This window comes from Bos indicus, chromosome 3 (assembly GCF_029378745.1).
Source record: "Bos indicus isolate NIAB-ARS_2022 breed Sahiwal x Tharparkar chromosome 3, NIAB-ARS_B.indTharparkar_mat_pri_1.0, whole genome shotgun sequence".
In the NCBI taxonomy this organism is placed as follows: domain Eukaryota; kingdom Metazoa; phylum Chordata; class Mammalia; order Artiodactyla; family Bovidae; genus Bos; species Bos indicus.
Genome location: NC_091762.1, coordinates 259316 through 287101, shown reverse-complemented (window position 1 = coordinate 287101; position 27786 = coordinate 259316). Strand labels below are relative to the sequence as shown.

General features: G+C 40.4%; 1 protein-coding gene across 5 annotated transcripts; it reads left to right on the top strand.

Annotated features, from left to right (window-relative positions):
• The first annotated feature begins 223 nt into the window (after positions 1 to 223).
• On the top strand, positions 224 to 26598 carry TBX19 (T-box transcription factor 19). Of its 5 annotated transcripts, XM_070782178.1 has the most exons (10): positions 224 to 636; positions 8025 to 8289; positions 9889 to 10023; positions 12971 to 13032; positions 14413 to 14474; positions 19774 to 20007; positions 22221 to 22356; positions 25277 to 25421; positions 25782 to 25902; positions 26318 to 26598. In XM_070782178.1, exons 1-9 carry the CDS (start codon positions 440 to 442, stop codon positions 25854 to 25856), a joined length of 1311 nt encoding a protein of 436 aa, XP_070638279.1. In that variant the 5' UTR covers positions 224 to 439; the 3' UTR covers positions 25857 to 25902; positions 26318 to 26598. The 5 variants fall into 5 exon arrangements, with proteins under 5 accessions (XP_070638279.1, XP_070638274.1, XP_070638265.1 ...); XM_070782173.1 differs by having other exon boundaries at positions 25782 to 26598; XM_070782164.1 differs by having other exon boundaries at positions 25277 to 26598.
• The last annotated feature ends 1188 nt before the right edge of the window (positions 26599 to 27786 follow it).

The following is a 27786-nucleotide window of genomic DNA, read 5'->3' as shown; positions in this document are numbered from 1 at the left end:
ACAGTCTGGGCCCACAACAATTTTAATTAACTGGAAAATGGTCCTCAATACACCGATTAGACCTCTTCAGGTACAGCAAGATAAAAGCCTGATAATTTGGATGGAGTACCCTTCTTAAATATCTACTCTATACACAGCAGCCAATGGGAAAGCCAGGCTTTCTCCCACCTGATCCTGTGAGTAATCAAGAGAGGGCTTTTTCTTCCCCACCTCTCCCCTCCCACCCACCCCCAACTAAAGCTTAACAGGTTGGTGGTATAATTTGTAGACTTTCAGGGTGTCATGCTAGGAGCTTAGGCAAGAGACTAGGCATCTCTTCCCCAGCTTCCCAGGCACTGTCCAGCTGGATTTGAAAAGCAGGCAAGTGACAGGAGGAAAGAGGTGGAAGCCGGCAAAGTAACTACCGTTTCTCAGCAAAGTTTGAGAGGGGCCTGTGGCCATGAGTGAGTTGGACACTCAGAAGACCTGTGATGGAACTGTTTCTCGTCTGCTCAATGTGGTGGAAAGTGAGCTTCAGGCAGGGAGGGAAAAAGGCGACCCTACAGAGAAGCAACTTCAGATCATTCTGGAGGATGCCCCTCTCTGGCAGAGGTTCAAGGAAGTCACTAACGAAATGATCGTGACCAAGAACGGCAGGTGAGATTATCTGTGGCTCTACTTGGGCTGGCGGGGCTTGGCAAGGGAGGCAAGGCCCCTCGAACATAGAAAAGGTTACAGCTCTTCACTCAGAGGTAGCAGGGTCTGATTAAACACTCCCGAGGACAGTCTCCTACGGCTTTCCCCCAGCCAACTTAATTAATTTCTCTGAGATCGTTAGAGAAGTGGAGGATGAAGCCACCTGTTTTGCCTGCATTTTAAGTGAAGAAATACTTTGAAATTACTGTAAAGGGGGGCATGTCCCGTGGGTTTGGGAAATGCACTCAAATGTCAGAAAATAATGTTAATTTTTGACTGACTGTACATCCTGGAGCAGATAACTATTCTTTGAACCCCAATTCCATTCAGATAAGATAAAATAAAAGGCAACTTTATCTGGAAGCTGGGTGATTTTGTCTGAAGTATAGCAAACTTGCGAGACATTTCTGACAAGCTGAAGATTCAGAGGCTAAAAGGCAAATTTAATCTCACTTCCTATTACTACACTTGCTTCTTCCTGTGTGTTTGTGGTGAGTGTTCATTTGAAACTGTGTGTGTCTGTGACAGTATGAAAGCCATTGCAGTAATAGTTAATGAAACCATAATATACTGACTGAGAAAAGAGAAGATGCCTTCTGTGTTTTCATTGCAACAAATTAGGGATTAACTGAAATGGAGTCTCTGTTGGCATTTCTTGGATTATATTAAATCTATTTCTGCCAAGTGACTGTCTAAGGTAATATTAGGGGTTTCTGTTTAGTAAAGGAGATAAAAATATTTAGAAAGTATTGCTCCCAAGCTTTGCCAAACAGCTCCCAATATTAATGTGATACTGATCTTTCTGTTCACATGGTCAAAAAAGTACATTGAAAGGTATTTTCAATATGGTTAGCTTCAGCACAATCTCAAAGATTGTGACCTTTGAGAGAAATTCTGTTTTCCAATGAGAGAAAAATCCAAGCTAGCTGACATTCTGGCAGGCTTTTGTCCTTGTGAAAAACACTTTCATTCCTGACTTCTCACTTTTCCATTTCTGAATAAAATGCATGGCATAGAGAATGAACCATTCTATCTGGTAAAATTATGAACTAGAGTTTTGTTGTGTGACATTACAGTGCTTTGTAAATAAAAATTGTTCTAGAGATAATGGCCTTTCAATAAATTGTGATTACTAATAGTAGCAGGAATATCAATCTTGCTTGATACTTATATTTTCTCTCTCTAAATGGGTCCCATATTTATTTCATATATAGAATTTGTTATTTTAAATAATTTTAATTATAATTTCACCTATTCTTACTTTTGATCTGTATTGACACATTATATTCTGTAAAAAGAAATAGAAAACATGTTTGTAACTTCAAAGAATTATCCCTAATTCCTAAAACTGGATATACTTTCTTTCCTTTTAAAGATGAGTATGATACAATTTTAAAAGTTTTATGATATCTGATGACAGGTAGACCATTCTGTTTAGTATTCTTTTAGTTACACTAATACTTAGCCTCATACTATTTATTTGGCTGTCAAAGTGGTCATATATGATATTAAAATAAGTATAATAATCAAGTAAAAATACAGTCCATATATTTGAATGAGGAATAAATAAAAATTTTGAAAACCATTATAAAATTCAACTTAATACTATGTCATATTGATATGTTCTTTTACAATTTTAGAAGAGCTTTCTCTTGCTTTTTTGCACCTATATAATTTTCTCCATATTTAAAGTTGAGAAGTCTTCACGTATTTAAACTCATTAACTATGTGAAAATTATTCTCTGTAGAAAAAGTCTAATTATGGTCAATGTGATTATTCTTATTTTCTGTGGAGGTCCTGCTGACATTTTACCTCCTCAGTGACTTAAATCTTTTCTTAGGATCTCTGAACCCCCCGTGGTCAAGATTTTGCCAGGAGATAGTTCCCTTTGTATTTCAGATAAAGAAGGGAAGACAAATCTCTAAGAAATTAATGCAGTTGGTAACGGATGAGTGTGATCTGGAATTACTTGCAGTCTGTTTAGTTTCTCAGAATAAACTGTTAGCAACACTTTCCTGTTCTTGATATAGGCACATCTTTCTTGTTTTGCTGTCTTCTTTATTCTCCTCTTCATCTCTCTGTTCCCTCTTTTTTCTCCTAACCTTGTATCACTGCTTTTGACCTATTTTCCTCTGTCAGTAGACCCAAATGTCTCCTCCAGATGCCCCATCCTTACCTTTCATACCAACTCCTGAGCCTAAGGCAGATGGAACTGTGGCCCTTCCCTGGAAAGAACATTCCTGGTAGTTAATACCTAGTCTTGGCCCTTTTCATTCATGTTACCCTCCTGTCCCTGTAGTCAGTTAACTTTCTGACTTTTCTAAATCTTTGATGGGGTTAATCAGATATCTCCTGTACTCCTGAGCATAATTGTCCTGTGTAATAGCAAGTTTTAAAATAGCATAGATGGGATGATGAATTAAAGGACTCATTTTCAAATGGACATCTATTTATATGCATAAATAGGAGGCTTGCTTCTGACATTGATCAGAAGTAGTAGAGATTTCCCCTGAAAAATAGTGAATTAGCCTCAGAAACTGGGATTATGATGGTTCTTCATTCTCCTTCTCCTGTCCCTTCCTCATGCTGTTTTACCGTTTCTTTTCTCTCTGCTCTCTTTTCTTCCCCTCCTTTTTTATTGAAAATGCTTAGTTATTGATATTCAATAGCCTTTCAGACATAACAATAACAATTATAATACCTCCTTAGAATCATTTGAATCATCTCTAGTGCATCGGCTTGTAAATACTTCTTTTCATCTCCATCCTTTAAGCTAGGAACTTGTATTTTAGGTTGCACAAAAAGATTTATTTCAGATTTCAGTGGCAAATAAGTGAAATCTCTTGTAACTTTTGTTTTCTATACAGTAACATATTTGCCTTAGGGGGAAAAGCTATATTTCATGTGTATTTCCATGAAGTTGAATAATTTGATTTCATTCAGATTAAATTTGCCTTGAGAAGATTTTAATAAATTGGAAGAATTTCTGATGTAATTGGTGTATCCATTTGTTATCATAAAATGTTAGGATCACTAAGTTGAACTTCCCAGTGATTTAGAGATGTTGGTTCGATGAGCTAATGCTCATAGTGGGACGCAATGAGGGCCCTGAAGGTATAGTGGTGCAAGAACAGAGAAAACCAATGTTGTACATCAGGAAAAAATTTTCCATGTCCCTGTAGTCTATGGAGATTTTTCTCTGAAGCTTACAATTGCAGTTTATGAGGATCATATGTTTTTGTGTGATCTGCCTCTAACCATGGAGAAGGCAATTGCAACCCACTCCAGTACTCTTGCCTGGAAAATCCCATGGACGGAGGAGCCTGGTGGGCTGCAGTCCATGGGGTTGCTAAGGGTCAGACACGACTGAGCGACTTCACTCTCACTTTTCACTTTCCTGCATTGGAGAAGGAAATGGCAACCCACTCCAGTGTTCTTGCCTGGAGAATCCCAGGGACGGGGGAGCCTCGTGGGCTGCCGTCTCTAGGGTCGCACAGAGTTGGACACAACTGAAGAGACTTAGCAGCCTCTAACCAGGCTACTTTGATTTCTTGCTCCTTCTCTCATCTTCATATAAGTCTAAACATCCATGCCCCATGTGTCTGCATACACACACGCTCCAAAACGCTGATGAATGCTTTATGATTATTAAAATTCTGTGGTGGGAAAGAGGAGGGGTTTACTTCCTGATTTTTGCCTTTAACCATCTCTGCTGTTTCCCCACCTAGGAAATCTGCCTTGTCTGCCCTCTTTCTTCCGATAGATCTCAGTCCTCACAGCCTCTTTCAGCAGTGCTGGCTCTCAAGATCCCCTGTAACAGAAATAAAAACTGAGAAACTAGCCTCATAGCTAAACAATACAGAGTTCATGGCCAAGCCTAAGCATGTGTGGTTCCTCAAGTATGGTTTTGGGCAGTGCTTGTATTCCCTACTACATTTGCTTCTCTCTCTCTGATATACGGATTGGTTTACATATTTCTCAGCTTCTCAAAGATTCTTGGCCGTCTCTGTGGTTAGCCACAGAGATGGAATAAAAGGGAGAAAAGATTTCCCTTGGAAGAAAAGGGAGAAAAGATCAAAGAAGTGCAGCTCATCCCTGAAAACAGCCTGGTCATGAGTGTTGCCCCCAAGTAAAGAGATAGCACATCCCAGTCCTTGCGAGGCTAGAGAAAGAGGCAGAGGAGAGCAGGAGGTGCTGAACTTGGCTTGGAGGCAGGGTGCTAGTTATAAGACTTTGGGCAAGTTGACATTTATTCACTTTGGTGACATTTATGACATCATTGGTATAAAGAAGATAAAAATACATAGCATCTCAGTTCATTTCTGTAGTGATAAAAAAGAAAAATAATGATAAAATTCTCAGCAAATGAAGTATTAGAGATTAAAGCAACAAATGGTCCTACCATGTTTTACATGTGTTCTTCTAAGAACCAGGATGCTTCTTTACTTCTTTTTCTTTATTTACTTTTTTTGTTAACAGCTTTATTTTGATAATTTACATACTGTACAATCCAAAAAACTTGTTTAAAGTATACCATAATGTCTTCATGTTTCATCTGTGTTGTAGCATTTTTATTGACAAATAGCATTTCACTGTATAAATATACTTCATTTTATTTATTCACTCATATTGGACATGTGGGTTGTTCCCGATTTTCAACTGTAATGAATAATGCCACTATGAATGTCTGTATATAAGTTTTTACATGGGTGTATGTTTTCATTACTCATGCACATAACACCTAGGCATGGAATTACAGGGTCATATGGTAACTCTGTATTTTAATTTGTTAGAGGAATTACAAGACCCACTTTTTTTCCAGAGTGGCTGGTCCATTGTGTATTCCACCAGCAATGTATGAGCGCTCCAATTTCTCTATGCTTGCTGTTATTCACCTTTTATTATTATTATTATTATAGCCATCTAGTGAGTATGAGGAATGATTTCAAATGTAGGTTATAGTTCAGTTTGTTAGGTGTTAACTTGTACTCTTCCTGAATACATGGACTTAAGTTGGTTTACTTAAACTCACCAAGCTTCATTTTCATTATCTCACTCACCCAGCCTCTAGTACTCAAAGGTACTATCTATTTACTATCTATTAAATGCTTGCTAGGAGCCATTCCAGGGTATAAACCTTGGTTGGTGTAAACTCCCCCAGGTTCTTTGTCTTCTGTCATGAGTTTTGAAGTAGTCTCTAAGGCAGGGCATTTAGAAAAGAGCGGCTGCTGAAAACAGATCCCCGTTATTCATACACAGCTGGAGGACTAAGTTGGAATAGGACCCAGCAAAGAGTTGGAAGGAAGTATTGATGAGGTGGATGAGCCAAGGGGAAAAATATCCTGTCTGTCCAGAGTATTCAGGGAGCCCATGCAATTTAAGCTCAGAAGACTGAGGAGCCTGGATGGCTTGAGTCCATCTCTAGATCCAGCCCTTATTATCTGTTGCTCAATTTCTTCACTTTCCATATGTGACAGTTCTTATTGTACGTTATTTCAAAACTAGGCACTACTGGGTACAGGAGGATTCTCTTGGTGACCCTCCAGTCCCTCATCTATACCCATTATGCTTTTAATGTTTCCATACCTGGCATCCTTGGACTCCTTCTTTTAGCAGTGGACATACTCAGTTTTCCCCTTTTTATTCTCTTCCCAACCTTAATAGAAGCACAAATCCTCCAAGTGACTCCCCTTACTCCCTTGGATGTCTCCTTAGTTGCTATCTTAAAAGCTAAAGATACCCTAGACCAGTACATTTTAAGCTTTAAAGTTCTGGTGACTTAACTGGAGATTTTGAAAAGCACAGATTTTGATTGTGTATGTCTGGAGTTAGGTCTGAGCTGCCGCATTTCTGATTACTTCTGCTGCTGAGTCATGAACCACTTTGAGTAGCAAGTTTTTGGACCCTAGTTTGTTAGCTTCTCAACTTGGGGACTCAGATTTTCAAAGATGTATTGACAAAAAAGATAGCTTCTGGGGCAATCAGGAGGTGGTAGGGGTGTCTGTATGGAAACTAGGTCTTTTGAGGAGATTTGAGCAACTTAGAAAGCTTGGTGAAGGAAAAATAAGCTAAAGAGAATCAGAAGCCAGGTAAGATGGCTTCTCCAAATATTTGTGACAGTAAGCTTGCTGGTATTTTCTTAGAGCGTAGGAGCTGCTGCTGCAGCTGTTTAATCTCTACATCGTGTCCGACTCTTTTAGGGCCCTGTGGACTGTAGCCAACTAGGCTCCTCTGGCCATGGGATTTCCCAGGCAAGAATATTGGAGTAGGTTGCCATTTTCTTCTCCAGGGGATCTTCCCAACCCAGGGATCAAACCCACGTCTCCTGCATTGGCAGGCAGATTCTTTACCACTGAACCACCTGGGAACACCCCAGAGGGTGGGAGAAGGACCAAGAAATCCAGATCATCATGTCTTAATGTATACATCTTCCTTTAAAAAGAAATTATTCATTTGTTTTTGGCTGCACTGGGTCTTTGTTGCTGGGTGCACATTTTCTCTAGTTGTGGTGAGTTGGGGCTACTCTCTGCTTGCGGTTTGAGGGCTCTATAGCATGCAGGCTTCAGTAATTGTGGCTCATGGGCCTAGTTGCCCTATAGCATGTAGAATCTTCCCAGACCAGGGACTGAACCCATGTCCCCTGCATTGGCAGGCAGATTCTTAACCACTGGACCACCAGGGAAGTCCTCAAAGTGTATTTCTTGAACACAAATTCCCACAAGATGCTCAGTGAGAAGATGGTTGCCCTGGTACACAAGTGCAGAATGCGGAATCCCTCACCCTTCTCAAAGTGCATGCAGGTGCATTAAAGCCTCTAACAACCCCTGCAGGGAAGGAACTGGTCTAAATATGTAGAGTTAAGGGTCCGCTTCACTGCCTTTACCACAAACCATGTTTTCTGTATTAACACTGTTACTATTATTTAGAACTGTTTTCTGTTACAGAGAAGGTCTGCTCTGTGGCAATAGTGTGAAAACCTGATGTATGCTGAGAAAAAGCCTTTGAAGGAAGCTCTGTGAAGACCTGGCACCCGCCTGTCTATAATACCTCAAGTTTCAGGAGGAATTTCATTCTAGTCGAATGACTAGATCAGTGATTTTCAGACTTGAAAACAGAGCATAACATTTGAAAGTAAAACCTCAATATAAAATACATTGGTAAAAAGAGGCTTGACTGAGTTTGAGGCTGCTGGCCTGGCCCCTCTTTATTTGGCTTCCCCTGTGCATTTTCTGCATCACCAGAGCCGTCCAAGGACAGTCTCCTCTGAGCAGAGAGAGGACTGGACATATTAGAATGTTCCTAACATTCTAATATCCTTCTTTGGCTCAATTTCTGCCTTTTCTTTTAGACGGATGTTCCCAGTCCTAAAGATTAGCATCACAGGGCTGGACCCCAATGCCATGTACTCACTCCTTCTGGACTTTGTCCCAACGGACAGTCATCGCTGGAAGTACGTCAATGGAGAATGGGTGCCTGCAGGCAAGCCAGAGGTCTCCAGCCACAGCTGTGTCTACATCCACCCAGACTCCCCCAACTTCGGTGCCCACTGGATGAAGGCACCCATCTCCTTCAGCAAAGTGAAGCTGACCAATAAGCTCAACGGAGGTGGGCAGGTATGCTCGGTAGCCTGGCCACCCGGCTGCCCCACAACACTCATCAAGAAATATCGAGGGTGCATTTAGGCAATTAGGGGGTCCTCACCGACCTCTTCTCTCACAGAAGCCAATTATTCCCCGGAGTCCAAATGTGAACAGGAATAAACAGCTCTTAATTGGTGCTTTCAGTTTTTAATGGACTTCCTGATGTTAAGAGAGAGTGAGAGAGTGCAGTAGTTTACTTAATCATCAGGGGCCTTTCAGAGTTTTGCCTTGTGTGCGGTGCTTTTTACCAAGCCTGGGAGGGAGATGTTTGTGGGTACCAGGGTTTTGTTATTCCCTCTCCCTTTTTTTTTTCTGGTGTAAGTGGCATCTTGATAAAAAGCTGCTCCTAAATGAAATAATTGCTCCCTCCACTTGGGCATTATGATAATTATCAATAGAATATTGAATCAGCTTTGGGTTTTCAGAAAAAGAATCCAAACAAACCTTAAATAAGGAGGGTTTTATTTAAGGTCTCCAATTAGAGTAAACAAGATTTTGAGGCTTTTTACTCTTTTGTTTTCTCTGGTAGGATTGTGCATACTAGTGTGCTGTGCAAGGTTGTTATTTGCTTTATAAAATGTAGACTGTTTGGGGGGATTAGACACAGTTGGGAGAAGAGGTCTTATTCCCCCAGATTTCACTTTGGTCAGTCTCATAAGCCCTTAGACATTTTACCCCTTCTCTGATCTCTGTGCTAATCCAGCTGGGATGTAGGGGTTCTTGTTTTAAGAATGGTAAGTCATCTTCCTAAGTCTCTGCAATATTCAGAAGTTTCCAGTTCTTTATTGAATCAGGAAATTGAAAAGTAAACTATTATTCTCTCCCAGTTTTCACAACAGGAGACTTTGAATAAACCTTTGATTTGAATCACAAAGAGTGGATGTTAAATAACCAGCAGATGTCAGCTATCATTACTTTTTAGGTAATTCAGCCCTTTGTCAGGATTTTGAGACAATTAGGATTTCTTACTAGGGGGCTTCCCTGGGGGCTCCGATGGTAAAGAATCTGCCTGTGATTCAGAAGACCCAGGTTTGATCCCTGGATCAGGAAGATCCCCTGGAGAAGGGAATGACAACCCTTTCCAGTATTATTGCCTGGAGAATTCCATGGACAGAGGAGGTTGGTGGGCTAGATTGGTTGCAAAGATTCAGACATGACTGAGCTACTAACACTAACACACTTTCTCATAGGAAGAAAAACAGTATGTTTTAACAGAGCAAAATTCATACCGTTGTGCTGAAAACAGGAGGAAAAAAAAAAGGAAGCCAGGATTTTGGCAGAAAACTGAATACTCTTTAGACCAGCTCTTCTCTGGCAACCCACTCTTCACCCTCTTATGTGTGTATGTACTTAGTCACCCTCATATAAGCAGCTCCAAAGTTATTCTCCTTAAGAGTTTCTAAAAAATCTCCCTTCAATAATTTCTCAGAGAGACAGTGGCAGCTCAGATGACTGGGGATCAATGTGTGTGGCCCTAAATGTTAACCTTAGGACTAATCAGAGGTGCTGGGTCATCTGTAACCTGTGATGCCTCAGGCTTTGTGTGTCCTCTCTCTTCTTCCACCTAAACAGATAATGTTGAATTCTCTGCATAAATATGAACCCCAGGTTCACATAGTGCGTGTTGGAGATGCCCATCGAATGGTGATGAACTGCTCCTTCCCTGAAACCCAGTTCATAGCTGTGACTGCCTATCAGAACGAGGAGGTGAGTGTGTGTGTGTATGTATGTGTAAATGTCACCTGGGGGAGTGTAGTGGGACTAGGGAGTGGTGCTTTTATTGCTATGACCAAACTTGGATGAAAGGTAGGTTTGCTAACATTCAGATATACTCAGAAAGACTCGGTAGAGACAAAGTTGAACAGTGTGGTAATCACTTTCCACCTCCTTCTCCCTGCTTGCAAAGCTCCACCAGTGTTTCTTCTCCTGGTGCCAGTAAGGCACAGTGGTGCGTTGTAATAAAACCAGCAGAAATGCAGGATCTTTGTTTCCAGGCCCTTGACCTGACAGAGCTAGGCATCTCTCCTGCTCTAAAGCAAGTCTGTGGGAATTGATCCAATCGTGCACCCTCTTTGGGTTTGTGTTATACTATCTGTCCCACTTGTTAGCTCTTTTGGGGCCATATGTAGATCTTTTCCTGCCTAACTTGGGCCACTCTGATGGGTTACAGCTGAGGAGCCAGCATTTGGCCTCCGTAAACTCTGTGGGAGCAAAATTTTTTTGGTTCATCCACATACTATAGGAGTTTCCAGGACTGCTGGTCACCAGGATACCTGATCGGTTGGATTCTTTTTGCTTAAACTTTGAAAGATTAAAAATTGAAGTATAGTTGATTTACAATGTTTTTATTTTCTGCTGTACAGCAAAGTGATTCAGTTATACATAGATATATACGTATTCTTTTTTTATGGTTTATCTCAGAATATTGAATATAGTTCCCCATTCTATACAGAAGGATCTTGGTGTTTTTCCATTCTATGTATTTAATAGTTTGCATTTAAGCCTAAATTCCCAGTTCATCCCTCCTCCACCCTTAAAAAAAATTTTTTAATGGTAATTATACATGTTTATTTAAAAAAACTTCACATGATAAACAACTAGTATGGAAGTATATACAATGAAATGAAAAGTTAGAGGTAAAAATTTACTCTTTCCCTATTTTGTGAATCCTACACCCCAGGGACACTACAAATAATAGCTTAGAGTGTGCTTTTTTCCCACGCATAGTCTGTTCATTTATAAATATGCACAGTGTATAGATTTCCTCACACAAATTGGCTCATGTTCATATTAGTATGAAATTTCTCCCCACCCCCTGTATTTAAGAGTACATTATGAATATCTTTCTATGTAAATTGGATTAGGATTTATCTCCTTTTCTGAAATTATTGCAGAGGATACACTGTATTTCAGGCAATCAGTTTCCCACCTAAATGATGTTTAGGTCATTTCCAGTTGTTTTATTTTCTATGATAAATAACACTGCAAAGAATATTAAGCACTCAGAAATGGAATTTTTCTGTTAAGGAGAGTGTATGTTTAGAACTGTGATAGACAAAGCCCCATTGCCTCCCTCCAAAGAGCATATCCATTTATAATTCCCACACCAATCTCAACATTGGTGATTACCTACATTTTCAGCTTTGATAATTCAACAGGGTAGAAAAAATGGTATCTTACTGTGGCTTTAATTTGCATTTCTTTATTTGGAAGCTTAAGATTTTTAGGCTCCCATCCAGCTAACTGAGTCAGAATCTCCAGGGAGAATACCCAGAATCTGGTTTTAAGAGCCTTCTTAAAGGATTCTGATGATCATCCAGGTTTGGAAACTACTGCCTTAGTGCCTACAGATGATGTGCAGGGAAATGTAATTTCTTTTCTATAACTAATCTGGCCTCTCAGCCGAGCCCTTTAGCAGGTCAGTGGAAAGAAAAATTAACCAAATATCTGAAAATTTAAACAGGCCCTCAAAAACTGTTCTGTTTTTATAGGCTGATGCATTTTGTTTCTCAGATTGCCTTTCATCCCCTTTTACTCTCTGTAGGATGGCCTCTGGGTTTATGAAGGTTGAGTGGGCTTTTGCAACTTCAGAAAGTGGGGAGGAGTTGGGGGCTACATCCTGACCTCCTCTGTTCTCTGGACAATGTCCCTTATCCACTGACGTGCTGCCTGCTCTCTTAGTCCATGGCAGGTGGAACCTGTCATCTGGTTGCCCTCTCGCTAAGTGCTCAGATTTTCCTGGACACATGCTGGAGGTTTCCCTCTGAACTAGTAGCAAGGCTAAGGCTATGTTTTCAACAGGCTACTAGCCTGATGCTGTAATTCTGGTCTTGGACATGCCCCAAGGGAATCAAACCTGGGAAACTCTAACCTCGGAGCCTCTGTCTCCTGACAACGTATCTCTGCCAATGTAAATTCACCCTGAGAATGGGTACAGGGGTGGATGAGGGAGCCAAAAATCTTCTTTTATTCAGCAAATATTTGTTGGGTATTACTACAGGCTGGATGTTTTCCTACATGCTGGTAATACTGCACTGTACTCAAGGCACTTATATCCCGGTGAGAAGAGATAAAAATGATAAATACATATTTGGTCAGATGGCTCTAAGGAAAATGAAGCAGGCTAAGCCCAGGAGAGATAAAGGGTGACAATAGGTGGAATTGATAGTTTGTGTGTGTGTGTGCGTGTGTGTAAACATGGCCCAAAGGGTAAGTGATTATTTAAGAGGTCAGGGAGTTGATTCTAGTCTGTACTCGAGAGTCTAGAGACAGGTGTTCATCAGTATCCTCTCCTTTGTGTCCCAGTGACAAGAAAAGTAACTGACAGATGGTGGGTGTTCAATTACTGTTGAAAAAAATGAATAATAGAATAAATGCTAGATTTAGCACCTCAGGTTTGTGCAATTTTGTTGCTTTGTCGTTTCTTTGCTCACTTTATACTGCATTTGCCATTTTCACCATATGTGACAATAAAACGTTGCTTGTTGGACAGTGCAATAGTGATTTTGTGCAGAAGGAAGCAAAGAAACATGGAGAGGAGAAAAAAAGAGGAGAATTATTCTGGTTTTACAGAAATTCACGGGTGAAGATAAAGTGTTCTGTTCCCCACGCATATTCTCCTTTCACTAACACTACTTGTCTTTGTAAATGCAAGATAACAGCTCTCAAAATCAAGTACAACCCTTTTGCCAAGGCCTTCTTGGATGCCAAGGAAAGGTGAGTAGAGAAATTTCAGGGAAATCTTATGATCTTTGCAAATATGAAGTTTATAATAATCTTGGAAGGAACTAACTAGTGGCATTTGCATTACCTTTGATAGAAACATGTTTTTAATATTTAATTCAGTGTCCAACAAAATCAGCAAGATAAAACAAATTTATAATTACTTGTCCTTTATAATAGGGGTCCAGGAGAACCTGGGGCTTCCCAGGTGGCTCAGTGTTAAATAATTCGCCTGCCAATGCAGGAAATGTGATTTGATCCCTGAGTCAGGAAGATCCCTTGGAGAAGGAAATGACAACCAACTCCAGTATTCTTGCCTGGGAAATCCCATGCACAGAGGAGCCTCGTGGGCTACAGTCCATGGGGTCACAAGGAGTTGGACACGACTTAGCAGCTAAACAACAGGAGGACCTGGAACTGGCCATGTTTTATCTGCCCTATCTTATGGTAGATTCTTAAAACTAATATAATCATATTAAAAAAAAACTAAGTGATTTAAATTTCAATCTTCCTTTACCACAGTTATCTGAGTAGTACGATTTCAATAAATTTTTTAAAGCTAGATTTCACCTAGGAAAGGTGAGTAATTCATAAAGGTGAGAGGCTCATGTCTTTAAGTCAAAGACTTCTGGGGGTTGTGAATGATTTCCTTTGAAGTGTTGAGATTTTGTTGTTTCTGTTTCAAATCTTTACACTAATTCCTATAACTGTCTAATCTTTCTTTTTCATCATAAAGGCTCTAGACTAATGGACAGGTATTTATAATAGTGTGTCACAGGGATCTGTCCTGTCAATATTTGACTTAATTTTGATGATGTAGAAGAAATACCTTTTTTCAGATAAGAAAAGTCATATAATAAAAATATTTAGGACTTTGAGAGAGAGAGATCCTGGCTTTGAGTCCTAGCTTTACCATTTCCTGACTTGCATAAGTCAATTTGCTTTTCTGGGACCCACTTTCTAAATCTGCGAAAGCATGTAGTAATATTCTATCACAGGATAATTGGTGGACCTAGCATATCACAGATGCGACTGTGCCCTGAAGTCCTATGCAAATCTTAGCTGCTGTAATCATTGCTTGAATTTTAGCAAGCAGAAACACTGACCACAAATCAGTAAGATCAAGCTACATAGTGATAGGTGTAAATAAGGTAAATTGGATTGACTATAAAGTTGCAATTCAAAGAGCAATTGCATAAGAACATAAAGTAGGAGAAGGAGAATGGGGCAAAGATAGTAGTTTGAGGGGAAAAAAGTGTTTGATTTTCTTATTTTGAGAAATTTATTGCTCTCCAAAGACAATCTTGGGTGTACTTGATGCTGGATATGAATGGTAAGCTGGACAGCTATGGTGCACTTTCATTGCTCTTTCAGGAACCACCTCAAGGATATTCCAGAAGCTATGTCTGAGAGCCAGCATGTGACCTATTCTCACTGTGAGTTGGGTGAACCCTGGATAGGAGGGGCCTGGGGCTACACTAGGAGCATCTCCACCACACTCAGACTTTTTACCTGTCATGACTGCTTCAGGCTTGTTCCCAATATTCTATCAAGACCCAACGGTTATTTCTCCCACTCAAGACAAGTATATGCCCTTTCAAGAACTCCCAGAGAGAACCACTGCTCCTGGGGGAGTGTATACAAATCCAAGGCAGGAGACAAAAATGGAAATAGTGAATTTCTTTGACTCCCATTTTTGTGTCAGGGAGGCCAAAGAGCTCATAAAAGTGCATTCTGGCTATAGGTTCTACCCTGACACTCCACTCCTGCTTTGGGGTTTCCTTGTTCTTAGTACTTTCTGGTTTTTGAGTTTATCACCATTGCCACGCCTCAGGAAGGCCACAGCTTTGCACATGAGGAAACTTCTGTATTTGTTGACTGGAAAACTACAGTATTAGTGGAGTCATATACCTGGAATTCTGCAGGTAGACTGGATGTACCTGATAGGGTGCCACCCTCTCCATGTCTCAGAACAGAGAGGAGGCTCCACAGTGGAGCAAGCCCTCTAAAGCTGCAGCAGTAATCCAAGGTCAGTAGCATCAGTGTCTGAGATACCCTTTAATTCAGAGTATAATGGTTTGCTAAGATCCCTTCTACAGTTTTCCAGCTATGAAATTCTTTACTCCCTCCTTCCCCTAAAGTTCGATGCATTTTTCATTGCAGAAGTGGCAGTATAGCCACATAAAGAGAAACAACTCTCAGAAAATAACTTAAAAAAACCCTTTTCTTAGGAGTCTTTTTTTTTCTTTGTCTAGTTACCATCTGTCACCATAAAAAGTTATTACAATATTATTGACTATATTCCCCATACTGCACATTTCATCCTCATGACTCATTTGTGACTGGAATTTTGTACCTCTTAATCTCCCTCACCTATTTATTTCCTCCCCACCGTCTGGTAACTACTTGTTTGTTCTCTATGAGTCTGTTCTGTTTTGTTATATTTGTTCATGTGGCTTGTTTTTTAGATTCCACATATAAGTGAAATCATATGGTATTTATCTTTTTTACCTGACTTATTTCACTTAGTATAATACCCTCTAAGTCCATCCGTGATTTTGAAAATGGCATGATTATTTTTTATGGCTGAATAATATTCCACTGTATGTGTGTGTGTGTGTGTGTGTGTGTGTGTGTGTATATATATATATACACACACACACCTTATTTATTCATTTATCTCTTGGTGGTCACTTGACTTGCTTCATTTCCTTGGCTATTGTAAATCGTGGTGCAATGTTATCTTTTGTTTTGTTTTGTGACTTTCTTTTTGTGGTGCTGTTGTCTGGTTTTGGTATCACGGTGATGCTGGCCTCATGGAATGCATTCAGAAGCATTCCTTCCTCTTCAGTTTTTGGGATAGTTTGAGAAGGATAGATGTTTACTTCTTAAAACATTTGGTAGAATTCAACTTTTGTTTGTTGGGAGTTTTTTGATTACTGATTAAATTTCATTATTGGTAATCAGTTTGTTCATATTTTCTATTTCTTCCTGATTCAGTTGTGGAAGATGGTACATTTCTAACAATTTATCCAAGAAAAGCACTTTTTAACTGACCTGGAATGAAAAGCTATTTTGTATAGGATGGGATCACATGTGGAACCACACTGTTTCAAGTTCATGTGTTGCAACCTTCTCGGTAAACATCCTTATATGTGGCAAACTTCACAACAGAAGTCTAGTTCTGCCTGGCTTTGCTTACTGAGCACCTGAATCTTGATTCTGTCATTCAGATAGTGATCCCTTGAGCCACATGTCTATACAACAAAGAGAAAATGAAGATAACAAAATGATTTATTAAGAATGACTGACCTACGTTTTGTAATATGAATTCTGTATAATTTGTTTACTTATACTTAAGAAGTATTAAGCAAATGGTTTTAATAAAAGTTCTAGTTCCATATCACAAAAGCCCTGGTGACAATCCCTAGTCAATATTCTTAAGGAACATTTCTGGTCCTGTCTGAATCTTTATCTGTGGGCCCCTCAGTTGAGAGCTGGTTGGCGAAAGAATGTGTTTCTTGTTCTACGGCCTCTCTGTCCTTTCCCGTGAATTCACTTGAAGTAAAGCCTTTTCCTCATAATACTAACTACATTTTTTATTGTGGCTTAAAACCACAGTATAAAATGCACCTTCACTAGAGTTGTATGTATAGTACAATATTGTCAAATCACATGCACATTTTGGTGCAAAAGATTCCCAGAACCACCTGCTTGCCCCCTCCACCCCAATTCCTGCATGTTAAAACTACATGTACTCACCAAACTTCATCTCTTCACACCTCCCTCCCAACAAAACCCTTGGCCACCACCGTTCTACTCTATACCTCTATATCCATAGCCTTTAGATACCTAGTATGAGGAATAATGCAATATATATATATATATATTTTATGACTGGCTGCTTCTGTTTATCCTAATGTTCCTCAAGGCTCACCCATATAGTACCATACGATAGGATTTCCTTCTTTTTAAGGCTGAAATAATATTCACTTGCATGTATATACCAAATTTGCCTATCCCATAATCTGCTGATGGTCATTTAGCTTACTTACACCTCTTGGCAACTGTGAATAATGCTGCAATGAATATGAATCTGCAAATGTCTTTAATTCTCCTGGGTATATAGCCAGAAATGGAATTGGTGGATCATGCAGTACTTCTATTTTTAATTTTTTAAGGAAACTCCATAGTGTTTTCCATGCCAATTGCACCATTTTACATCCCCATGAACAGTTCACAAGGGTTCTAATTTCTCCACATTCTTGCCAACACTTATTATTTCCTAATCTTTTTTGGATAATGGCCATCCTAATAGTACGAGGTGATATCTTGTTTCGATTTGTGTTTTGCATTTTGCTAATGAATAATGATGTGGAACATCTTTTCATATACATATTGGCTTTTTGTATATCTTTGAAGAAATGTCTGTTCAAGTCCTTTGCTTGTTTTAATTAGGATTTTTGTTGTTTTATTGTTGAGTTATAAGAGATCTTTACATATTCTAGATGCTAATCCCTTTTATAGTTTTATAGTTTGCCAATATTCTCTTCCATCCTATAGATTTCCCTTTCACTCTGTTAGTTGTTTCTTTTGCTGTGCAGAAGTTTTAAAGTTTGAAATAGTTTGTCTATTTTTGCTTTTGTTGTCCATGCTTTTGGTGTCATATCTAAGAAATCATCGCCAAATCCAATTTCATGAAGTTTTCCCCTGCATTTCTTCTAGGAGTTTTATAGGTCTTACATTTATTCATTTAAAGTTAAAATTTTTATATGGTGTAATATGAGTTTAATTTATTGCTTTTGCATGTGGATATCCAGTTTTCCTAATACTGTTCGTTGAAGAGACTATCCTTTCTTGGCACCCTTGTTGAAGATTATTTGACTATATAAGTGGTGTTTATCTATAGGCTCTCTTTTCTTCCATTGGTCTATATGTCTTTATACCAGCACCATACTAATTAGGGGGCTTCCCAGGTAGTTCAGTGGTAAGCTATCTGCCTGCCAGTGCAGGAGACACAGGAGACTGGGTTCGATCCCTGGTCAGGAAGATCCCCTGAAGTAGGAAATGGCAACTGACTCCAGTATTCTTGCCTGGAAAATTCCATGGACAGAGGAGCCTGGCAGGCTACAGTCCATGGGGTTGCAAAGAATCAGACACAAATGGGCAACTGAGCACATACTATTTACAGTATTGTAGGTTTGTAATGTGTTTTGAAATCAGGAACTGTGAGGCCTCCAGCTTTATTTTTATTTCTCAAGATTGTTCTATTTGGAGTTCTTTGAGAATCTATATGAATTTTAGTATTGCTTTACGTTTCTGACAGAAGTGTCTTATGGATTTTGATAGAGATTTCTTTTGGTAGTATGAACATTTTAATAATATTAAGCCTTTCAATCCATGAACATAGGATGTCTTTCCATTTATTTATATCTTCTTTAATTTCTTTCATCTATATTTTATAGTTTTCAGTGTACGAGTCTTTTCCCTGTAGGTATATTTTGTTCCAAAGTGCTTTATTAATTGTGGTGCTATTCTAAATTGGATTGTTTTCTTAGTTACTTTTTGGATTGTTCATTGTTAGTGTATAGAAATGCAACTGATTTTTGTGTGTTGATTTTGTATCCTGCAACTGCTGAATTTGTTTATTATAAAAGTTTTTTGTGGAATATTTAGAATTTTATACATATAAGATTGTGTCATCTATGAACAGAGATAATTTTCTTTGTTTCCAATTTGGATGCCTTTTCTTTGTTTCTTTTTCTTTATTCCTAATTGCTCTGACTAGGACTTCTAGTACGATGCTGAATGGAAATGGTAAGAGTGGATATTCTTGTTCTGCTCATGATCTTGGAGGAAAAGCTTTCAGTTTTTTACCATTGAGTATGGTGGTGAAATGGCAACCCACTCCAGGGTTCTTGCCTGGAGAATCCCAGGGATAGGGGAGTCTGGTGGGCTGCCATCTATGGGGTCACACAGAGTCAGACAGGACTGAAGCGACTTAGCAGCAGCAGCAGCAGCAGCAGCATGGTGTTAACTGTGGGCTTGTTCTATATGGCCTTTATTATGTTGAGGCAATTTTCCTGTATTCTTTATTGAACGCTTTTATTATGATAGGGTGTTAAATTTTGTCATATGGTTTTTCTGCATCAATTGAGATGGTCTTTCACAAACACATTTCTGTGAAATATTTTGCAGTTTTCCAAAATGTTTTGCAAGATTCTTATCAAGTTGTGCTAGCCATCTCCCTCTCTCTTTGCCTTCAGAATCCTCTTTGTTGGGTGGTGATGGGAGGCATCATGTCTCCTCTTGCTTGGAGTGAGAACTAAAGATAATTTATCATTTGGCAGAAACAGGGAGGGCTCCATTCTTTCTGGGTAACCAAATTAAACATTCCCTAGTAGCTATTAATCAATGATTAATATATCATCTGACATCTCCTTCGTGGACTGACTTTTAATCCAATTAAGTCAGAAGCAACTTAACTTTTGTATTTTCTATTAACTTATACATTCAAATAATATTTTATATAGCTGTGATTCCAGCATTTCTTAAGAGATTTTCCAAACTTGATAGGACCTGTCATCCATCTCCAAAGAAGCCAACTTTGCTGCTAACATGGAAGGGAAGTAGCAACGGAGGTGGTAGTATCTAACTCCACACAGGTAGACATTGCCATTCACTCAGAAATATAACTATGCGAAGTGGCTGGTAACCTGATTTTCGGTGTGGAAGTTCACAGAGTCTTCCTCTGTGTCTTCCTCTTATCTCTTCCAGTGGGAGGCTGGATCTTTTCCAATCCGGATGGAGTGTGCACAGCAGGAAACACCAATTACCAGTATACTACTCCTTTGCCTCTGTCTGCTCCCCACACCCACCATGGCTGTGAGCACTATCCTGGCATCCGAGGACACCACCGGCAGGCTCCCTACCCTTCTGCATACATGCATAGAAATCATTCTCCCTCAGGTGTGTGATTCTGCTAACAATACCCTTGGGGGTGTGGATGGTGGTAAGAAGTAGATAAACAACTAGTAGAAGTAAATATCTGAAGATAGAATCCATTTTATCTAATATATGTAATATTGTTATATATTAAAATTTTGATGTTTTATATACTAATAGTTGACTATATCATTATAGCATTATTAGTGTTTTATAATTATTTCAAATAATTATGAAAGCTGGGAGACAACCAGTCTCCCAATTTCTAATGGGTGTGAAAGTCCTCCTCCCAGGGCACTGGTGTACTAAGCAGTTTCAGGCTGCACTCTAAAAGCCAAGTTAAGTCATGGAGTTCTAAGACGCTCAGCTCATTGCCCTCACATGACTCTTTTCTACAGTTGTAGTACATGGCTCAGTCCAGAAAATATTGGGCCCAGTATTGGAGAGCCATTAGGAAGTTTTGGGAAGCTAGCTCACCCTACATCCAGGCTTTGGTCTGATTTGGCAAATATTTATCAAGGGTTGACTTTGTGCTAGGTTTTGTCCATGAACAAAATAGATTACAGAACCAATCATCTCACAGAGATTCTATTCTCATATGGGTACACTAACACTAAAGGAAACAAGTAAAGTTCATGGTATGGGAGATAGAGGAGTGTGTTAGGATACCAGCCTCAGGGACATCCTGAGCTCTGTACCTGCAGATGACTTTGCTGATCATCAGCTACCTGTCCCTGTGCCCCATAGCTGGCTACTCCCAGGAACCTTGAAGCAAGCTGCTTCCAGGAAGGGAGAAAATGGAGCTTAATGATATCATAAACTGAGCAGGGTTCTCATTTACTTCTTGATTCTTTCCTGGGGTCAGCACACAAAACACATCTGAGTATTTGCTATGCACCAGGCACTCTTCTAAGCAGGGGGGTAAGGAAGGTGATTAAGGTTTAATTTATTCCCTGGAGGATCTTAGGGTTATGCAAATATATATAATTAATCCTAATACAGTATAGTGAGAACTTTAATGTGGTCCTCAGACCTGTAGCATTCCCTAGGAACTTGTTAGAAATGTAGACTCTCAGGTTCTCCTTCTGAAAGAGTTTGCAGTTTAACAAAATCCCCAGGTGATTCTTATGCACATTAAAGTTAGAGAAACATTCTATAAAGCACACAAGCCACGGTGCTATGGGAATGAAAGAAAAGGGCAGCTAGATTTACCAGAGGGCTTAATGCTTAAGTTGAGATTTGAAGAATGAATAGAAAAGGATAAAGGTTGGAGTGGGCAGGGGTGAAAGATGGATGACATGGGATACAGGCAGAAATGAAGGGCATTCCATGTGAGAGAGTGGTATGAGCAAAGGTACAGAAGGAGGAGAGAACCTAGGTTACCTGGGAATGGTTTGGGAAGAGTGGAGAAGGAGGGAGGCAATATGGTGGATGCAGGAGTTGAGGCTGAAGGCCACACCATGAAAAGGAGTGACTTGGCCAGGGATGTACATGAAATCCTCTTCCTATCTTTCCCCTCCTTCCTTCCCATCTTCTTTCCCTTCTTCCTCTCTATTATATATGCACTATTTGTGCAAATGAAGATTCAAAACATAGAAGACACTATTCCTGAAATGTTTAAATCTCCCTGGGGTTGCTGAGAAAAATAGGTCCTGATCCTCAGAATTTCATCTGAAGCACTGGTGGCCTTAGGCTTGTTTTGAGGGGATGATGACATGGCCCATTTTAAAGGGGATGTAAGCATGGTGACCTGAGTTAGATCTGTGTCAAAAAGGGAAAATCATTCCACTTGTCTGAGCCTCATCTATAAAATGGAGGTGAGAAGTTGTTATAAAGATTGAAAGATGAACAGTACATGACCCAGCTGGTAAAGAATCTGCCTGCAATACAGGAGACCTGAGTTTGACCCCTGGGTTGGGAAGATCCCCTGGAGAAGGGAAACACTAGCCACTCCAGTATTTTGGCCTGGAGAATTCCATGGACTGTATAGTTCATTGGGTCGCAAAGAGTTGGACATGACTGAGAAACTTTCACTTTCAGTACATGACATATGGTTGACGTTCAATAAACTTCAATAAACCTAAGTTCCTCCCTCGTGTTTCCTTCAGAAAGTATCAACACACTGTTGGCACATGTGGCACAAGCCATGGTTGTATTTTGACCTAGGATAATGTCATTGGTCACCATCTTTATATTTTCCATGCTTCATAAATTGAACTGTTGTTATTTCCCCAAAGTGAATTTGATAGAAAGCTCCAGCAATAATCTGCAAGTTTTCTCTGGAGCTGACAATTGGACTTCCTTATCCTCCACACCCCACGCCAGCATCCTGTCTGTACCCCACACCAGCGGACCAGTCAATCCAGGGCCTAGGTAAGACCAACACAATCAACTTGCTCATTGTCCTTGAAGGTTTACTTTTTGGCATGGGACCTCGAATTCATATATTTTTCCTGGAATGCCTTGGTCTAAGCTTTTGTCCTGACTTCTAAGCCACTAAGAAGTGAAAATAACAAGGTCAACTCTTCGCCCCTGGAAAAAGTGTGATGAGAAAGCACCTACTCAGTCCTGTACTCTTTTCATTTGTAACTTTGGTATTTTTTTAAGAGGGAAAAGATATTGTGGCCTGGGATTGTTTGTCTCAATCAGGAAGAAGTACTGTGAACAATGGTGGTAGCATCAGGGAATTTAAAGGGAAAAGTGTAAATATGCACTGAAACCTCAAGACCCTTGATTGTCTATATCCTCACAAGCTACTCATTCTAACAGGTAGACAGATTTTGGGCCCCCCGGCCTCAACCCAGGCAATAGGGCTGAGAGGATCTTGTAGGACCCATGGCATAACTCTTATACCAGAGACCAGCATTCAGTTCTGACTGTTGGAAATCGGTGTGATGAGTAGAAAGGAAAGGGGCCTGGAATCTGACAAATGTGGCCTTCAGTCCCGGTTTCACTTCTTATTGACTCTGTGACTTTAGGAAATTTTCTTAGCCTCACTAAGCTTAAACTTTCTTATCTGTAACATGGCAATAATATGAGCTACTCTGTAGAGTTATGGTGAACACCAAAATTAAAAAGAGCATAATATGTACTGTAAGCAATAACATTGTATCAATATATATATGTCTTGTTAAGTTCAACATAATTAGGCAGACTTTTGAGAAGGTCCAAAAAGCAATTCAAAATTAAAAGATGTCCTATCTTTTTTGGGGGTAGATGTTAGATGACTTATGAGTTGCAGATCTAAAAAAGTTTGAGGGTCATAGAACGTTGATTCACATCAATGCTGCTCACTCTTTAATGTGCATTAGAATCACCTGGGATGTTGCTCAAATGCACAATCTGATTAATAGGTCTGGGTTAGGGCCCAAGATTCTGCATTTTTAACAAGCTTCCAGGTGTTGCTGATGTTGCTGTAAACTGTGATCTTGATTTTGATGTTGATGTTGCTATGGCCCTTGAGGATCTAGTGCTGTGCTCTTAAGGCAACAGCCCCAAACTGCTTTGGCTCCTGGACTCTTGCAATGCAACTGGTCCAAACTAGATGGGCTGTAACACACAGAATGTTAAAGACAGTAGATAATAAAGAATAAATTCTTAATAATTTTTTATACTGATGCATGTAAAAATGATAATATTTTAAATATTTTCGGTTACATAAAATAGTATTAATAATAAGTTCATTTGTTTCTTTTTATTCTTTCCTCAAGTGTGGCTTCTTGAAAATTTAGCCTCGTATTTGTGGCTCACATTTTATTTCTGTTGGCAGTGCTTGAGTAGAGGACCTCAGGGAAATGCATTTATTGGTGCTGTATTGGAAGTGAGGGAAAGAGTGTCCTTGAAGCTATTAGACAAATTACTATGTGCCAAGTTCTGTACTAGATCCTTTATGTAAGTCATTTATAGGATTCAAAGACATCCATGAGGCTGCTTTTGAAATTCCTATTTTCCTGATGGAGAAACTAAATCTCAGAGGCATTAAGAACTGCCTGAAGCTAAGACAGTAAATAAAGTAACTCAGAGCCCATGGTTTTTTAATCAGCCCAGGAAGCCTCAGAAAGGGGCTCTGACTGTTACTGTAGAAGAATTTCTTTTGAAAACTGGGGAATTGGGGTCAGAATCCCAGCAAGCTGAGCTGGCTAAAAAAACCAACAACCCCCATGGCCTATCTAGGTTTCTGCAGGCTTCATATGGTCCAATGAGGTCTGTGGAATCTGAAATATGGCAGAGTGCATTTCTACCTCTAGTTTCATCGGTGGCATGTTTAACTCATTGCTGACTAAATATTTTGCTAGAGAAAAGCAAAATGTGTTCAGTACTGTCATTGGGTAATGAGCCTATTATCAAGCAAAGTAGGGACTCTGAAAACTGATGATGAAAATACTGGAAGTTATTTTGCCTGTTGACTGCTGTCATTTTAATCCAGGTTCTATGTTAAGGTGCAAAATTGGCTTCACATCACAGTCAATAGGAAAGCTTTAAAAAATTCTGATACTTCATGCCAGACTAATTACATCAGATCTCTTGGGGTAGAACCCAAGTGTCAGAAATGTTTTTAATTTGCTAAGTGATTTCAATGTACAGTCAAGTTCGTGACCCAGTGATGTAGGATAGAAAAGTCTAAGAAAGTGGTCCAGTTCCCCGCCTTTCTACCAGGGACCAGAATTGACAGGTAGAAACCTGGAATGGAAGAATTAATTATACAACCACCATTTACTGAGTGCTATATTTTGGATTTCATGTAGTCATTTTCTTATTCAATCCTCATAAAAATATTTAGTAAGATATGTTTAATTATCACTCCAAATCTTGAAGATAAGGAAACTGAGGCTTATCTATTAAATAATTTGTTTACAGTCACAGAGCTAATAAGCTGTAATGCTAGGATTTAAACCTAGATTTCTGTCCTGGTTATTAGGCCACATCACTTCTCTTGGCCAGTGAGAGATCTTACTCACAGATGATACTGCCCAAATATCCTTTCAACTCCCCTGCCCATTTACACAGACGGCAAAGGAAGCCTAGAGAAATAAAATGCTGTGTTAAAACTGAACAACTTGCTAGAGGCAGGGCCAGCATCAAAATGCAGGTCTCAGGACACCTAATTGTATGCTTATTCTACTACATCTTGCTGCTTCTCTGCGGAAATGGGACCAGTGTGTGTCAGAGCTGGAAATAAAGCCCTGATTAGATCCTCTGTTTCTAACTCGCGTCGCTCTCAGACTGCACTCCTGTCTAGGAGTATCATCACCATTCTCTCTCTCTCTCTCTCTCTCTCTCTCTGTTTCTGCAGCCCACACCCATACCTGTGGACCATCAACAACAGTGGCGGGGGACCTGCCGGGTCGGGCTCAGAGGTGCATGCCAACTCCCCGGGAGCGTTTCTCCTGGGTAACCCAGCTGTGACTTCACCTGTCTCCACCCAGACACCCACTTCGGTTAGTGTGGAGGTTCTGGGGGAGCCCTCGCTGACCAGCATCGCCATGTCCACCTGGACAGCAGTGGCTTCACATTCCTTTACAGGCTGGGGTAGCCCAGGTAGGGGTGGGCACCATTCTCCCTCCTCACTGCATAGTTAAGCAGGATCCTAGTGAAGGTGTCAGTAGAGAATCTGCTAGATGTAGAGCTCTTAGAAGAACCACCTACTGATCCCAGTGAGCCAGACTGCAGAGTCTCCCCACCCAATGAAGTGGGTTGTAGCAGAAGCCTCCTAGGAAACGGTTTGGTTTAGATGACACTAATTTTGTCACCTGCATCTCTCTACCATTTTCTCTTTGTGCTCCCATTTTTTTCCGCAGCTTATCCATGCCATGCTTAGGCAACAAAAGTTCGTTGAGTACCTTCCTTGTGCCCTGACCCTTACTCTCAAATGATTCTAGAAGGCTGCCCCTCCTGTTCTGTGGACATAGTGTAAAGCTGGTAAGTGAGCTAAAAATTTACCTAGCCTAAGGCTACTGCATCATAACCTTGTACAGTCCTAAAGGTATGTGTAGCCACAGAGCTTCTGCTTTGAGATCAAGAGAGGGTGTAAGGCCATGGAGTGAAGTTAACAGAAGTAGAGTTAATTACATGTTATAGCACTGAGAATTGAGGAAATGAAATCATGTTGCTCCTTGGCTCAGAAACCTTGGGTGACTTACCATCACCTACAGATCAAAGTTGATCTCCTCTGCCATCTGCCCTCAAAACATTTCTCCAGCTTTAGCTCCCTGTTACCCCATTAGTATCCTCTATTTCAGTCAAGGCATACATTCTTCCTCTATCTTTTAAACATTCAGTGTTCTTTCCCACCTCTGTACCTTCTCTCCTGCCTGAAATTTCCTTCTCTGCTCAGTTCCACCTGTGCGAATCCTGCTTATCTCCCATGGACTGACCAGAGCATCACCTGCTGCACCAAGCATTTGATCTGCCTGGGTTCCCTGCCTTCCCACTGGTTTTGCCTCTGTTACAGAGTTCATCTCATGCTCCCTTGTATTTTCAGTACCTGTGTCTCTTCCACTAGACTGTGAGCCCCTTGAGGGTGAGGCCCAGCCTTCTCTTCTCTGTTCCCCACAGCAGCACCTGGTTCTGTGCCTATCCTATAGGAAGCGCCCAATAAACACTGGCTGAACTGAATGGATGTGAAGTGCATATGTGAAAAGGACAGCTATGGAGCTCACGGAGGGCAGAGCTCAGAGATATATGTCCCATAATGGGCAGCAGGTCAAAGCGGGAGATCGGGGACACTCTGGGTGTTACATTTGCAGTGCAGCCCTTTCTCAGTGATTGGTTGTATAAGGAGATGGTGTGGGCTAGGGTGATTGTTCCCAGACACTGGTCCTTGGAGCCCCTCCTCTGAACCACATGGAACACTGAGAAATAAATTCTTTGGCACACTCCACAACTCTTGAATCAGAATCTTTGGAGGTGGAGTCCAGGAATCTGCATTTCATACAAGTGTTCCAGACAATGGTCTCAGAGCCAAATTTGAAAATGACTTGCCTGGAACAGAGAAACAGAATGATGAATACTCCCGGGATCTCATCAGATAAGGGTTTCAACCTCTGCACCATTCTAGACCGTTGCCATAGCCAATGAGCAGAATCATGTTTCATTGGTTTTCCTTTTCTACCCACTACTGGATGTGCTGATCACTACAGGAGTGAGGTCTCCAGACCTGGATGAAAGGTGGCTCTCCCAGCATCGATAGCATGCTGCATGGACTGGGCAGCTTTCTTGGGTCATTCCTGAGGGACTCTGAGAGTCCATTTGGAACCTGGCCATGGCTCAGCTGTTCCCACTGAGGCAGGAGACAGGCATTTATAACTGGTCTCCTGTTTACATTTCTTGAGGCAAGAAAAAGATGGGCTTAAGGCCAGACACTTACAGCTAGCCACCAGTTTGCATTTCTCGAAATAGACAATAGGTGGGCTCCAGGTTAGATATCTACAACCAGCCTCCTGTTTGCTCTTCTAAATGGAATTAACAACTGAAACAGGATAAAAAGCCAAGTTTTGTCTCCTGTGGACACCCTAAGGTAACAGTTATGGCAGGAACATAGAGGAGCTAAACCTGTTTGAGTAAAAAATCAAGAGGTTATATATTTACCATCCTTGGGGCAAGAGAGACATTTCACATGTGCAGAAAGGCTCCTTGGGGTCAAAAAGAATGGTGTGCTGCTGCTGCTAAGTCGCTTCAGTCATGTCCGACTCTGTGCAACCCCAGAGACGGCAGCCCACCAGGCTCCCCCGTCCCTGGGATTCTCCAGGCAAGAACACTGGAGTGGGTTGCCATTTCCTTCTCCAATGCATGAAAGTGAAAAGT